At 42.5% G+C, this 14,756-nt stretch overlaps 1 protein-coding gene across 1 annotated transcript in view; it reads left to right on the top strand.

Moving 5' to 3' along the window:
- CACNA1B (calcium voltage-gated channel subunit alpha1 B) overlaps positions 1-14,756 on the top strand; it is a 252,226-nt gene that overhangs the window by 199,736 nt on the left and 37,734 nt on the right. The window contains 4 exon segments of the mRNA XM_078149926.1: positions 1,278-1,343; positions 2,448-2,539; positions 8,487-8,634; positions 11,232-11,359. Of these exon segments, the coding sequence (XP_078006052.1) occupies positions 1,278-1,343; positions 2,448-2,539; positions 8,487-8,634; positions 11,232-11,359 (434 nt within the window).

Genomic DNA, 14,756 nt, shown 5'->3' with positions numbered 1-14,756 from the left:
AAGACAAGGTTTATTAGAACATCCACCATACTGGGCAGACTCTTAAGGAATCTAAGCATTTGTATCACTAATGCAAACGGGCCAGATCTTAAGAATCTGAGCCCTTGGCTAGACCCTTAAAGAATCTGAGCTGTGCATCTTAACAGTGGTACTGTAAATTGAGAGAAAATTGGTTGTATAAACTTCTGCTAAAGCCAGAATACAATTATTATCTTTAAAGACTGACTGCAAAAAGCCTACTTATTTTTCTTAAAAATCATGATTATGAATACTGGGGTGAGGATTCCTTCAATATAAACTAAAGGCAAGGGAGCTCAAATACTGACAAATCATCTGGGATCCAGAATCAAGATAAGTTTTTAGAATAATGTTTAGCTCAAGATCTTTGCAATAGATAGTCATGGGTTTTTGTTTGGGTAAATGTGATGAGGTTTAGGAGTGCTGGAACCCCAAAATCAGAACACACGGGTCCTGCCTGTAAGAATTTGACCCAAGCCTTCTTTCAGCCAAAGACAAAGTTTATTAGAATCTGGGCTCTTATTTAAACCTAGGACCAAAGCCTGAGTGCCCCCTGAGAATTGTTTCCTGAAGATGTTCATTCCATTCAGTATTTATTAAGAGCCCAGTCTGTATAAGACATAGGGCCAGGTACTGAGGACACCACAATCTTTGTTCTCAGAGAGTTCACATTCTTTTGGGAGGATACAACATATCCATAGGTAAGTAAATACAAAAATACAAAATAATTTTGGAAGGAGATGATTAGCAACTGAGGTGAGTAGGGCAGATGTTACGTAGGAGGTAGCATTTGAATGGAGATTGGAAGGAAGCTAGAGATTCTAAGAGGTGGAGGTGAGATAGGAATGTTTCCCGGGCCAAGCAGACAGTCTGAGCAAAGACCCACAGATGAGAGAGGGAATATTACATCTGGGGAAACCACCAGTAGGTCATTTTGGCTGAGCATTGGCCCAGTGGACAACAGTAGCCAAAGGGTCAACTAAATGTTAGGCATCCTCAGAGAAGGGGACTAAGCAAAATCAGACAATATTTTTATCTCCTGTACACACCATGATGGAGTCTGCCCCAGGAAGGCTATGTGCCACAGTGGCGTGAGAAGCCTCGACTCACGGGAAGGAGCCTCTGGTCTTCAGGCTGGACTTGGGGTACTTAGAATATAACCAAAACTGAGTCTTACCCAGAGTATCTGAGTCCCCTCAGTTTGCAGGCTTGATCCCTTAGATTGTTAACAGCATCTCCTTTGGTATCTCATTTCACAGGCTCTGCCATATGTCTGCTTACTGATTGCCATGCTATTCTTCATCTATGCCATCATCGGCATGCAGGTGAGTGCCCCATGCTGCCAGCTCCACCTGGTAGAATGGCCAGGAACAGAGCGGGAGTGTGTAGTCCCGGGGACATATTCATGCATGTGCAGGTGGAAGCCCTGGCACTGCCACTTCAAAACTGAGTGACTTTGGCCAAGTCCTATCATCTCTCTGACCCTTGGGGTCTTCATCTGTAAACATAAAGGAATTGGATTAGCTGTTTGCTAAGATTTCTTCTGGGCAGCTAGGTGTCACAGTGCATAGAGTGTTGGGCCTGGAGTCAGGAAGACTCCTCTTTCTGAGTTTGTATCTGGCCTCAGACACTTACTAGCTGTGTGACCCTGGCCAAGTCACTTAATTAACCCTGTTTGCCTCAATTTCCTCATCTGTAAAATGAAGTGGAAAAGGAAATGGCAAATTTCCCCAGTATCTTGGCCAAGAATACCCTGAATAAAATCACATATGACTGAAACGACTAAACAATAATAACAGCAAAAGATTCCTTCTTACTCTAAGATCCAGAGATTCTTGATATATGTGCTTAGGTACATATCTGCAGACCCAGGCATGCACAGACAGATACACACAGAGACTCCAAAGGACGCATACACTCATGGTCATGGTGTTCTGTCTGTGGCTGTGGTCATAGTCTCAAGAGTCTTCTGGTCCAACCCCCTCATTTTAACAGGTGAGGAAACAGACCCAGGAAATGTAAATGACTTGCTCAAGGTCACACAAATAAATGTCACAAATGGGATTTGAAGCCATGTTCTCTGATGACAATCCACTGTACTGTGATAATTAAGAGACCCAACAGTTAGACAATTTGTCCGCCAAAGGACAGAGACACAGGAGGGGATTGGAAGGAAGCTCCCTGCTGTATTCTTTGACTGCTGTGTTCCTGTTTTTTGGAGCTGGCTAGTAAGACACTGACTGAGGCTGGAGCTTGGTTTTTGAGTACCTGCATACATATGGTTATGTCCCTGGCCTTATGCCAGGAACATAGACAATGCTGTTCTGCTAATGGATGTATCTTCCTTTATTAAGTCCTCCTTGGGTGAGCAGCTGTGAGCCCAGGGCCTGAACTCAGAGTTTCTGTTATATCTTGCTTTTCCTTTCCAGGTCTTTGGAAACATTGCTCTTGATGATGAAACTAATATCAATCGGCATAACAACTTCCGGACATTCCTACAAGCCTTGATGTTGCTGTTCAGGTATGGGCAATTTTGGGGTCTGCCACTTATGGACACAGAAACATCAAGGGTGCATCCCATGCCTCTTAAGGACTGAGCAGATGAACCTCTGAGCCCCCCAGCAAAGTCCTGGTCCATGTAGGCTAAAGTGCAACAGGTGCCCCTCAATCAACCTTTGTAGGGGATGGTATGGTAGGAGCTTTTCATATCAGCATCTATAATAAGTGAGGCCTGATTCAGGAGAATCCAGTGCATCGGACTTAAGATTGGAATGAAATGAGATACTCATGGATACCTGAGAGTTGACGAAAGCAGGTTTTTTTAGCAGTCACAGGGGAAGGCTATTCAGAGCAGGAAAATGATATTTAGTGAGCTTGCAGCATTGATTTAGCCAAGGTCAGCTTCCTTGTTACCATGTTTGTCATGCTGCTGGTTTACCAGTCAAAAATATGAAAGAATTGTGCCCTGGCTTTTGTACCCAGAACACTGAAAGTCACACCCTTGGCCTCATTTTGGCACAGGTCTACACATGCATTAATGGGTCCTAGTGGTGATGAGGGTAATCTTATATCAGTGGCACCACCAGGATGGTGGCCGTCTTTGATGAGACTTAGCTCATAGACTTCTGTTTGGAATAGAGCATTCTGAGACCTCTCTTTTATTTAAGATTAGACAGAAGGGGAATTGTCCCCTGAGTCAAGTCTTAAGGATGGTTTTAATATCTTTTAAAGAAAAGCTATCTTAACCTGAGGATCCTGAACTCTATTGCTTCTGCCGTGGCGTTATTCCACCAAGCCTCTTGAATCAGACAGAATCCCCTACCCTAATGCAAGTCTGAGAAGGACTTAATGTGGTTGCCTATAGATCCATTTCCCTAATTTTCCTCCAGAGTGGCACAGAAACCTTGGGCAATAAAAGGCTAGTCTCCTTGCCTTGGGGCAAAGCTTTGGAGTAACCATCCTAAAGACATGTAGAAATAGGAAAGGATTATTCCTAGCTAGTTCTTGCTCTATCTTTAGGCCTTATATGATCCCTAAAAAAAGTTAATTAGTTTCCTATGGATCACAGGGCACTGACTTTGGGGAAAACTCCTTAAACTATTCATATCCTTTGACTAAGAGATTCTGTCATTGCGCATATAACCCAAGGTCAAAGATAGATAGAGCATTTATTAAGTGCCCATTATGTGCTAGGAGATGTGCATAAAATACCAAGTACAAGCAAGCAAGATAGTCTCCTGCCCTCAGTAACTTACATTCTTTTAAAAAATATTTTATTTTTCCCCAATTACACATAAGGACAATTTTTAACATTAAATTTTTAAAAAATTTAGTTCCAAATTTTCTCCTCCCTTTCCTCACCTCCTATCTCCCTAAGATGTTAAGCAATGTGATTGATATAAGTTATGCATATGCAAACATGTAAAATGTGTCTATGTTAGTCACGTTGTGAAAGAAGAAATAGATTTTTAAAAACCATGGAAACAATAAAGAAAATGAAAAATAGTATGCTTTGATCTGCATTCAGACTCCATCAGTTCTTTCTCTGGATGTGGATAGCATTTTTCATCCTGAGCCCTTTGGAATTGCCGTGGATCATCGTATTGCTGAGAATAAGGAACTTACATTCCAATGGGTTATGACAACACATAATGAGAAGGCAGAACCATGAGGATGAAGCGTACACTCATTGGCATGGCTTGGAAATGGTTGGGAAGTGACAAAAAGGCCTGGTTTCAGGCAAGATAAAGCCAACAGCTCATCTATCGGAGCCAAGTGTTCTAGGGAGGAGTTCAAACTCATGGTGGAAGTGGGAGAGGAGGATAGAAAGAGTACAGGTGGTGACATTGTTTGGAAATAGTGGCCAAAAAATGACATGGAAGGCTTGATTCTGGATGAGATAAGACAAAAGCTTACTTGTCAGAGTCCAGGTTGGTTCTAGGGGACAGTATAAGATGAGGATGATAGCCCTATAGATATGCCCAAATATTTGTAGCAACAGTTTTTGTGTTAGTAAAAAACTGGAATCAAAGTCACTGTGATACCTAAGATTGTATTTACCCCTCCTTTCCTGGGAGATGCCTCATAGAAGAGAGAAGTGGGGCCACTAGGGAGGTCCAAGAAGCCATCTGGAGACAATTAGGTAGTATGGTGAAGGAGCATCATACATGGCAACTTTCCCACTCAATGAGTAGAAACTAAGACCAAAGGATCTGGTTTTATTGACTTCCTAACCCGATTAAGCATCATTCCCCCTTCTGGAGATGGTGATGCTTCTCCTAGCCTTTGTCCCCTTATGTGATTGGTCAAGGAAACTGTGCCTGCCCACTCACTGCCGGGTAGAGACTATTAGGCACAACATGACCAAGTAGATAGAATACTGGACTTGGAATCAGGAAGACCTGAGCTCAAATCCCACCTCAGATACTTATTTGCAGTGTGACTCTGGGCAAGTCAGTTAGTATCTGTATATCTGAGCCTCTGTCTCTCTTCTGTATAAAAAAAGGGAAAATAAAGCAAGTAGTATTTACCTCACAGGGTAATTGTGAGGTTCAAGTGAGATGATGTATAGAAAGTGCTTTGCAAACAATGACCAGCAGATGGGTTCCTGTCCATCTGGTTCTGTCTCAGATTGCTGAGGTTATGTAGTGTTTTGGCCCTGATCTGGGAATGAATGGGGTTTTGGTATGACTGTCTGGTAGGAATATAGCACATGCAGCCATTGAAGCTGAGGGGATCTTGTCCCTTGTTCCCTTGATGTGTGAGGTTCTTGTGCCCTACTTTGCTTTGGGAGACTCAGTCCCTGGCTTAGGACAAAGCTTTTCTTATCTATTTCCCATAGAGATCAGGGTCACGTTTTGGCACAGATTTGCATGTATATTAATGGGTCCTGGTGATGATAAAGATAATCATATTAGTGGCACCACTAGAATGGTAGCAATCTTTGATGAGGCTTAGTTCACTGAATTGCTAATTAATTTATGGAATTACTAATTGAATAAGGAAATGAAACCACAAGGGGGTCCTTCTGAGTTGAGTGGTGGCAGGCACACCCAGTTCTTCGAATACTCTCCAGGAAAGAACATGATGGCAGTGGGAAGTAATGCTTCAATCACACTTTAATTAATAAAGTACAGAGGGCATAGTGGCAAACAACACAGTAAGTACAGAAGCAAATGGCATGAGGGGGTGGTACAGAGGCAGACGGTATGGGGACTGGGATGGAGTGGTGGAGGAACGCAAGCAGTGTGGGGAAGAGAACAGGGAGGGGAGAGGCATAGAAAGTCACTTATGTAATTATGGATTGGAGTTAGGAGAAGCATGGGCCCTTAGAAGGGTGCTCAGACAGCAGGAGTTTGGGGTCTCATTTTATAGGGTTTTCATAGGGGACAGACTTACTCTTATGTATGACACCTTAGGGTTAGTTCAATAACATCCACATCATCTCAACGTTATCAGTAACTTCTCTGGTATTCTGCTGGTCTCGCTGTCAATGTCTGGATCTAAACTGAGGCTTACAGATCATGGTCAGTTAGCAGGACCAAAGGACCCTTAAAGCAAGGCCTGGCTGGCTTCCCCTGATTTAGCATATAGTCTCAGGATGTGACTTTAGTTAATTGTGAGATAGTTTGCAAGTAGCTTATGCTTTATGCTTTATACTTTATACATGAAATCACAGATCTAGTCTCTATCTCTATTCCTAAATAATTAAAATGTTCTAACCTAGAGCTTTGAAATTTTTTGTTAATTAATAACTCATATTTGTATGCAATAGGCACGAAGAATCTTAGTGACTGTCTAATCCAAACTTCTCTTGGAACAGCCTCCTTTATTTGCATATTTCTGTGTATTTTCTTTTAATAAATTTTTGTTAGTTTATATATTGACTTGAATTTCAACCATGGAATTTTTAGCTCTGAGAGTTGAAGCTGGTGACCTTGCACAGCCCTCCCTCACTTCAATCCAATTCACTTGCTAGTCATGGCATCATCTTCCTGATGTCATGGTCCTCTTCGAGAACAAAAGGACAAACAACAAGTGGCCATTTATAAACTTACAATAATAACTAGAAGAGGAGGCGGTGGTCAGGGGAACTAGAACAAGATATAATTTTAACACACTCATAGACTCCTCTATGAAGTAGAGCATTCTGAGACCTCTGCTTTATTTAAGATTAGGGAATTAGAGTTACAAGTAAGGTTAGAACCCTCTGACCATGACAGAGACCAGCAATGGATCAGATTCCCAGTCTCCCAGTCATTTTGAAGGTTCAGTGTAGATAATGTCCCACAGACATCAGGGCCCTGACCTGCTAGGAATCTGACCTCTCCATCTTGTAAGTCAGTCATCTGGTGGCCCCAGATGACTTTAGGAATACCACACAACTGATAGATCAGAAAACCATACACAAGGGGATAACAGAAGGGCCCTAGGAAATACATTAGCCTCCACTGGGAACAGGAATTTGCCACAAAAGCACAAGCATCATGTTCTATACAAGATTAGGCCTTTTCATCTGGATGCCTGAATTTACAGCAGTTGTTGCCTTTAGCTGGCTGAAGACTGGCCACATATAGGGTGGGACAGGAGGTTAGGAGGCAGATTCTGCCAAAGAAATGATCCTGTCCCAGGCAGAGGGTATCTCCTTTACTCCCTTCTGGGGGAGTACTATGTTCTAGACTATATAGGATTTGAGGGAGAAGGTAGGACTAACTGGGGAGAAAAAGAAAATTATCATCTATTATTTATATGCTATCATGATCTGTTTTGTATTTTAGTGGGGTGAAATTAAGGTTGTTCTATTAGTTTGAATACTTATATAGGAGCTGGGACTCTACATCTGTAGATACCATGAGCTAAATCCTGAGATTCCTAGGGAAACTCAGTGGGGCAAAATGAACCAAAAAGAGGAACTTGGGGTGCACCCCTGAATTGAGGGCTTAAGGCTCTGGGCCACTGGTTACAAAAAGATTCCAAGAATCATTGTACAGAATCTTTATTTCCTTTACCAAATTATATGCTCCTTGTTGTCAGAGATGAGTTCTTTCCAGGCTCATTAAACCTTACTCTCCTCCACAAACTTTGGGTTCCAACAACACTAGCCTACTTTAAATTGCTCCCATCTGTGTGCCTTTACACTAGCTGTCCCCTACACCTGGAAGACCCTCTCTCTTCACCTCTACCCTTTAGTTTCTCTGACTTCATTTAAGACTCAACCCTAAAATCCGATTGCTCCAGCAGATCCCTCTCTGAGTGCTTTCCTTTTATTCTGTATACCTTGATAGGTCTTTTGTCTACCTATTTATCTGTTTATCTACCTATTTATGTATCTACCTATTTAAGATGTAAGTTTCTTGAGGGTAGGAAGTGTGTTTTTGCTTTTCTTTACATGCCCAGGCTTAGCACAATACCTGGCACCTAGTGGGCACTTCAGAAATGCTCGTTGACTTGATTTGATCTGACTTGTATTTATCTCCTCACAGTGTCCAATACAGGGCTTCGTTATATAATAGCTTCTCGATAAATATTTCTTGATTTAGTGGAGAGATGTAAAAGTGAATAAAGGAGAGTGACTAGCAACTGATTTCTGTTTCAATAACTATCAGAAGTAGGGAAAATGGGCTTTTACTGAAGCAGGAAAGATTTAGAGTAGTTATAAACAAGTACTTTTTGATGGGCCAAGAGATTCAAATCTTCCCAGAGCAGAAGCTAATGTGGAATCTCTTTAAAACAGAAGAGAGGCCCTTCTGCCTCTATTGGCTTTGGTTTGGTGTTTCCTGGAGGACATAAAGCTTGGGAAGTAACTTCAAGGAAAATGTTGTGGGTAAAGGTGGTTCAATGGGTATGAATCTGTTTTTTTTCTACTCTGAAATCCCATAACAACTGGGCCAGTGCTCCTTAGGAGCCTATGATCAAGGACTCCTGTCTCTCCCTGCAGAATTTCACCACGGCTCTGTCCCTTTTTGCAGGAGTGCCACAGGAGAAGCCTGGCATGAGATCATGTTGTCGTGTCTCAGCAACCGTCCCTGTGACTCCGAGACCAGATTAAAAGATGAATGTGGGAGTGACTTTGCTTATTTTTACTTCGTCTCCTTCATCTTCCTCTGTTCTTTTCTGGTGAGTCTAGGTCACTACATGTCTCCCCTATCGCTCTCCCCATCCCCCCTTTGGCACCCTGAGCACCCTTCTCTTCCATCTGATTCCCCAGACAAACTTTGTTTGCAATTCAGCCTCCTTCCATTCTCCATGCCTCTCCTGCTGGTTTCTAATTAGGGTTCATGTCACATTACCAGGCAGTTCCATTTTAAAAGCCTTTATTACCCTGGTGATCAAACCCTTTAATCCCGGAAGCAATCATTTGGTAATTAACTCATTGTGAAGGGTTTTCTTTCTCTTGTGGAAAGAGCCACATGCTTTTAATTACCAATTGTCTGCCAAGCTTCGGGGTGAACAGGGGTCCTTCACCCTATGGGAATGGGCTGGGGAGAGGCTTGAGGACACCCAGAGACTGTGTTGGTTTCTTTTACCCCTCTGAATAGTTTGTCACTTTTTTTCTAATAACTTGTTATTAGCAACATATGAATCTTTTTATACATTCCACAAGTCTTAAGAACTTGGGATTTTTAATTCTGGCAAGAGTTCATTTTAGTAGATTGCCCAAAACAATGAACATTCTCACAGGTCTTTCTTTGAAGAGCTGAGTATAAAGGCATCCAGAATTAAAAGATTCACTATCATTTGGACAGGGTCTGAATCTGTGGTTTTACCAGTGTATGGAATTCTACTGACACAGACAAACAATTCTTCTGTAATTCATAGTCTTACTGAGTTTCCTGGGGCCTTGAAAGGTTAAATGACTTGCTGCTGGTCACACATCTACTGTATGGCAAAGGTGGGATTCTAACCTAGGTTTTCTAACTTCAAAGCCAACTCTCTATCCACCACGCCATGTTACTTTTCAAGCTGGTCATATTAGGGACATTCTAGTTCAAAGACAAATACATAAGCCACTGTTCATCGAAATGCAGTTTGGTTCAGTCAAATAATTCCTTTGCATTAGGCACTTGGACTTTACTGCCTTGAAAAGCCAATCATACATACTACAGTCAGGTACACATATACAGAAGGGAGATAAACAGGGCTAAGGTTAGTGAGGAGAGAGGGAACCCTGAGGATTGGCAAATAACTTAACCTCTTAGCTCAGTGACAAATAGATTCCTCAGCCTCTGAGCTATTTTGGAGCTACCAATGAGTGATCTTGATGTTTTTGAGGTTCCCTCTTGACAAACCTTTCACCAGATTGCATCTCATTGCCCACGGCCAGGAAGACCATAGAGTTAGAGAGAAATCCCAAATCAATATCATGGTTGGTAGGCTCTCTCTTGATGTAGTGGGACCAAAGTTCTAACTGTGTGACTGTGGTCTACCTTTACTGGATTTTATCTACATAGGTAAAAAAGTGAATAGTGGAAGTGAATAATGAGGAAATTAAGCCGCTCCCACCCACACACCCACCCCTGGCCAGGAATTGTTTAGTTCATTTAGATTGGATTCTCCATTGATAGTGGTCATTAGCTAATTGCTCATCCTTGTATTTCACTTTGCCCAAATGCACACATCTACCTTGTGATTTAAACCCTGAAACAGCCTCCATTTATCCATCTAGAAGTAAATCTTCTGCTTTTAAGGGTTTATGTCAAAATATCCTTGGTTAAATATCACAGATTACCTTTGATGTCTTCAATTCTGGCATTCTGCCCTGTAATTGCCTAATTTGGGGGCATCTTTGTGGATTTGTGAATGACAGAAATGTCACCTGCCCTGCAGTAAAAATAGTCCTAAGGTGTGGGGAGAACATACCACCATCTTCCTTCCTGGTTACCTACTGTCAGTTTCTTCTCCAGGCCCTTAGTGATAGAATGAAGAGCAAGGAGAGATCAGAGTTTAATAAGGAGAGGGCAAAGGAAGCAAGGAGGTCTAATCAGATGAATGCGGGACTTGGTGTCAGAGAACCTGAGTTAGTAATGACCTTGGGCAAGCAATTCTCCCATTCAAAGCCTCAGTTTTCTCATCTATAATTTGAGGGGTTTGAACTAGATGATGTCTAAGACTTCTTCCAGCTATGTTCCCATGACCAACAGAAAGAGTATGGAATAGAAAATATGGAGCAGAATTGGAAGTAGATATGTGTACACTTTTTAAGCCAGATTGTAGCTTCAAAGCCCTGGGCCAGGGCTTACTCTAGGACTATATGGAAGTAACTGAGAACTATTTCTAGTGCAGGTCTTGCACAGGCCTTCAGGATAGTGGTCAGGGTGTCTTATGATAGTGACTAGGAAGCAGACTGGCTCAATGAGTATCTCTTGGTACCCCAAAGAGGCTGGAGTAGAAGGAGAGCTGTAGATGACATGGGATTTTAGCAGAGGTATAAGTGCGGAGTCTAAGGTGAGTAAAGGAGTTGCCATTTGGACAGACATCTTCCCATAGCTCTCTGGGAGGAGAGGTTTTATAGTTTGTGATGGAAAAAAGTTGTTAAACTGAATTGGGGGGTTTTTGTCACTCTTGGGCTACAATAATAGCCCTTGTGCTTGCAGAATTCAAACAGCAATGAACTAAATGAATGCTGAGCTTCCAACATGCTCTTTTCTAGCTGCTAAATGCCTGAAGACCCCATGGCCCACTTTTCCTAAGTTGTCTTTTCTTCTTTCCTGCAGATGCTGAATCTCTTTGTGGCTGTGATTATGGATAATTTTGAGTACCTGACTCGAGACTCTTCCATCTTAGGGCCTCACCACCTGGACGAATTTATTCGGGTCTGGGCTGAATATGACCCAGCTGCATGGTACGTATATGCTCTGTATGTTCTCATTGCTGCGAAGGTCCCTGGAGGAGACAGTCCCATAGCGCCTGCTCCCTTAATTCATGGTGCTCAGAAAAGGGGTTAAGCTTGGCACTACTGTGCTTAAAGGAAGGCTCCTCTTTCCCAAAGGGAATATGATTGAATACTATTCCAAAAGGTTTCTATTCTTCCCCCTTGGGCATGATCACTTAAACTCTGATGGTCATTCTGTCTTGTGTTGCAGAAAAAATAGACAGGTTTGGGAAATTAACATGCAAGTCCTATGCCCTCTGCAACCCTTGGGGAGTACTCTGATGTTTATAGGCTGTCTTGATGATGTTTCTGAATAATCTGCACCTACCTAGAGAAGGAGGTTTCTGTTGACAATGGAAATATGCTCACTTAACCAGATCCCCAATATGGCAGTGGTAGAGGAATCTATTGAAAAATTATCCCAAACCGTGGGGTTCTGGAAGCTTTTTGTTTCTCTGGGCACACATTTGCTAGGCTGCCTTGTCACCAAGCTCTGATGCCCTTGTGGGAATCATAAAGAATTTGACTTCTGAGTGCTTGGGGCACGAAGAATGCTTTCAGGTAAAGTGAGACTTTCAACAGTCAAAATTGCCTTCCTTTTTCTAGTTAGTCACTTGTCTAAGGTAGAGACCTCTGTCACCTTCATGAATTTAATTGATGATAGAGAATCCGGATTATCTCAGAATAGATAATCTCCCTGGGAAACCTTCATTTTTGCCTTGAGAAGTTTCCCTTCAGTGATAAGAACTGTGAAACTATGTATGGTCTAGGATGGATGGATTTAAAGTAGTGTGTAAAGCTTTATAGGAGATGGTCAGTCAGCCTTTCATGTTCCTTTGAAGGCAATCAGAAGGTACCTGCTAGCAAGAAGGGAATGGTTAGGCATTAAGTAAGCTGTATTCTCAAGATCCTTTTATGACTCATTTATAAGATGAGAGCCTCCAAATAAACAATTACATACCCTAGTCACAATAGTTGGGGTCCCCATCATCAGGGAAGGCTAGAAAAACAATATGGATTCATTCATGCATCAAATGTTTTCGAGTGCCTACCTTGTGCAAAGCAAGTACTATGAGAATTGGCTTAAGGCTTCTCTATTGGGTGAAATTTTCTTTTGAGCCTCAGTGCACAAACCTGGTAAGAACTGAAGGGGAGAAGCATTCCTATGGGGCAGGGGTGCTGATGTTGCCATTGGCCCCTCCCTGAGTTCTCTCTCCCTTCCATCCCCTCCTGTCCCTGCTCCCTTGCATGGCTGTACTCAGCATCAGTCCATTCTCTAAATGAGCCCAGCATTTTTAGAAAGAATCTGTTCTTCTACCTACAGGCAGAATATCCTCCCAAGGGAGAAAATTTTTCAGGAAGCAATTCCCTGAAATTCCTTCTAGGCAGGCACTGATCCCCGGAGATAGCTGGCCCAACCTCTTGTCTCAAAGAACTGGAAGGCTTCACACTTTTTCACCCTCATGACTGTCACATCAGAATAGTTACTATTGGGCAAGGAGATATCAACCAATGGCCCCAAATCTCAGTATCTCAGGCTGTCTGACCAATGCCAGGAGCTGTGGATCAGACACGATGTTAAGCATAGTCATGTTATATGGGCCCTTGGGACCTGCAGTTATTCCTTTCTTCCTTTAGCTTTGCTCATCTACTTCTTTTACAACATTCCAAAGAAGTCCGGCAGTCAGGCAGGAGACTGTCATGACCAAACCAGTAGGGGTTTGGATCAAAAAAGCTTTGGAAGATTCAGGAAGGCTCTTTGGCCCCTGACCTCAGTAGAGAAGGTAGCACTGAGGTGTTGGAGCTCATGATTCTGCCAGGAAAGAAAGCAAGATTTGCCTTGGAAATATCCAGATCTTTTTTCTCATGGTTTTTTACCTGTGTAATCTCCATTAGTAACGATGAAGGAGTAGCAATCCTAAATGAAAAGCAATACAAAAGGACATGATACCTCATAGAAGGAGACCAATATGGCAGATCCCCAAAGGGATGGGTGTGCCCTCAGCTCAGCTGACTTAAGGGAGGAGCACTGTGGCCAGAAGACCCAGCATTAGACTGAGAGAAGCTCATTGACAAAGTGGACTGACTCAGTTAGCAACCAAGTCCATTGCCCAAGGCTTAGTAATCATAATAGCTGACATAAAGCACTTCATATTCATTATATCATTTAATGCTCACAAAACCACTGTGGGGTAAGTACGTCAAGTGTTGTTATCCCCATTTTATAGATGGGAAAACTGAGGCTGGGAGTTAAGTGACTTTTCTGTGGTCATAAAACTATTAAATATCAGAGAGTGAGATTTGAACCCAGATCTTCCTAACTTCAAGCTCAGCACTATTAGCCCTATTCCATGATGCCTTTTTAGGCTCCCTAGGCAAAGTGCTATAGGTCTCTAGAGAGTTCTGGGGGCAAGGACTTTTTTTTTGCCCTGAATTGTCCAGGTAGTTCTTGCAATTATTTGGTCTGTTTCTCCAGGGGATATCTTGTTATGGGAAAACAGACACCCCACTATGATGATGATTTTCTGAAAGTTGGATTGAAGGGCATGTCAGAGAGAGGAAAGGGAAGAAAGAAAAAAGCTCCAGTGCTTACTGAGAGTCAGAGGCAGAAAGTCAGCCACAAGGCAGCCAAGGTGAGGACACCCAGGGATTAAGCTCCTGGCTAAAGCAACAGCTGTGGGAACTGGGCCTTCTTTCAGTCACTGCCAGGCAGCTCCCTTTTAGGAATGCAAGGTTCACTCATTCATTCCAGCAGACATTTATTGAGAGCCTGACCAGACCAACTAAGCAGATCAGATGTGTGAGTCCAGGAAGACCAAGACTGAGATTAGAGGCTACCAAATTCTGGGGAGAGGCTCTCCTCTGAACAGACACTTGTTCCCCAAATCCCAGGTACTAGAACTAGGACCTTCCCTTGAGGGAAGAAGGAAGCTATTATAGATATAACAATAAGAAGAAGATACTACTGGACATAAAGACAAAGAGATCATTTACTCAGAAAGGTGTAGTATAAGTGAAAATATATGAAGCTTCATGAACAGCTTACTTAGGTCATTTCCTTGATAATGAGTCCTAATGGGTTATTAAGGGAGGTTGGAGATATCTGCGGTTACCCATAACATGGTGAATTTGTTAGGCTATTACAGTGACCCCTCCTTGTCTGATGGATACTGGCCAGATGGGGGAGTAGGGAGGTCTCCAGCCCAACGGAGAGCCAGAGCGCTCCCAACTTTCAGGACCATGGACACAGGCACCTTCCTTTTATGGGTCCAACCTCTATTTTTCTTCCTCTTGTTCTTTTGAGAAACTATGAAATAAGAAAAGGTGTTTTTTTTTCTTTTTTGGAGCTTTCAAAGTAACCGTAAGG

Source organism: Phascolarctos cinereus, unplaced genomic scaffold, assembly GCF_003287225.1.
Source record: "Phascolarctos cinereus isolate Bilbo 61053 unplaced genomic scaffold, phaCin_HiC Scaffold_2;HRSCAF=192, whole genome shotgun sequence".
Classification (NCBI taxonomy): domain Eukaryota; kingdom Metazoa; phylum Chordata; class Mammalia; order Diprotodontia; family Phascolarctidae; genus Phascolarctos; species Phascolarctos cinereus.
This window is presented reverse-complemented; position numbering and strand designations above follow the sequence as displayed.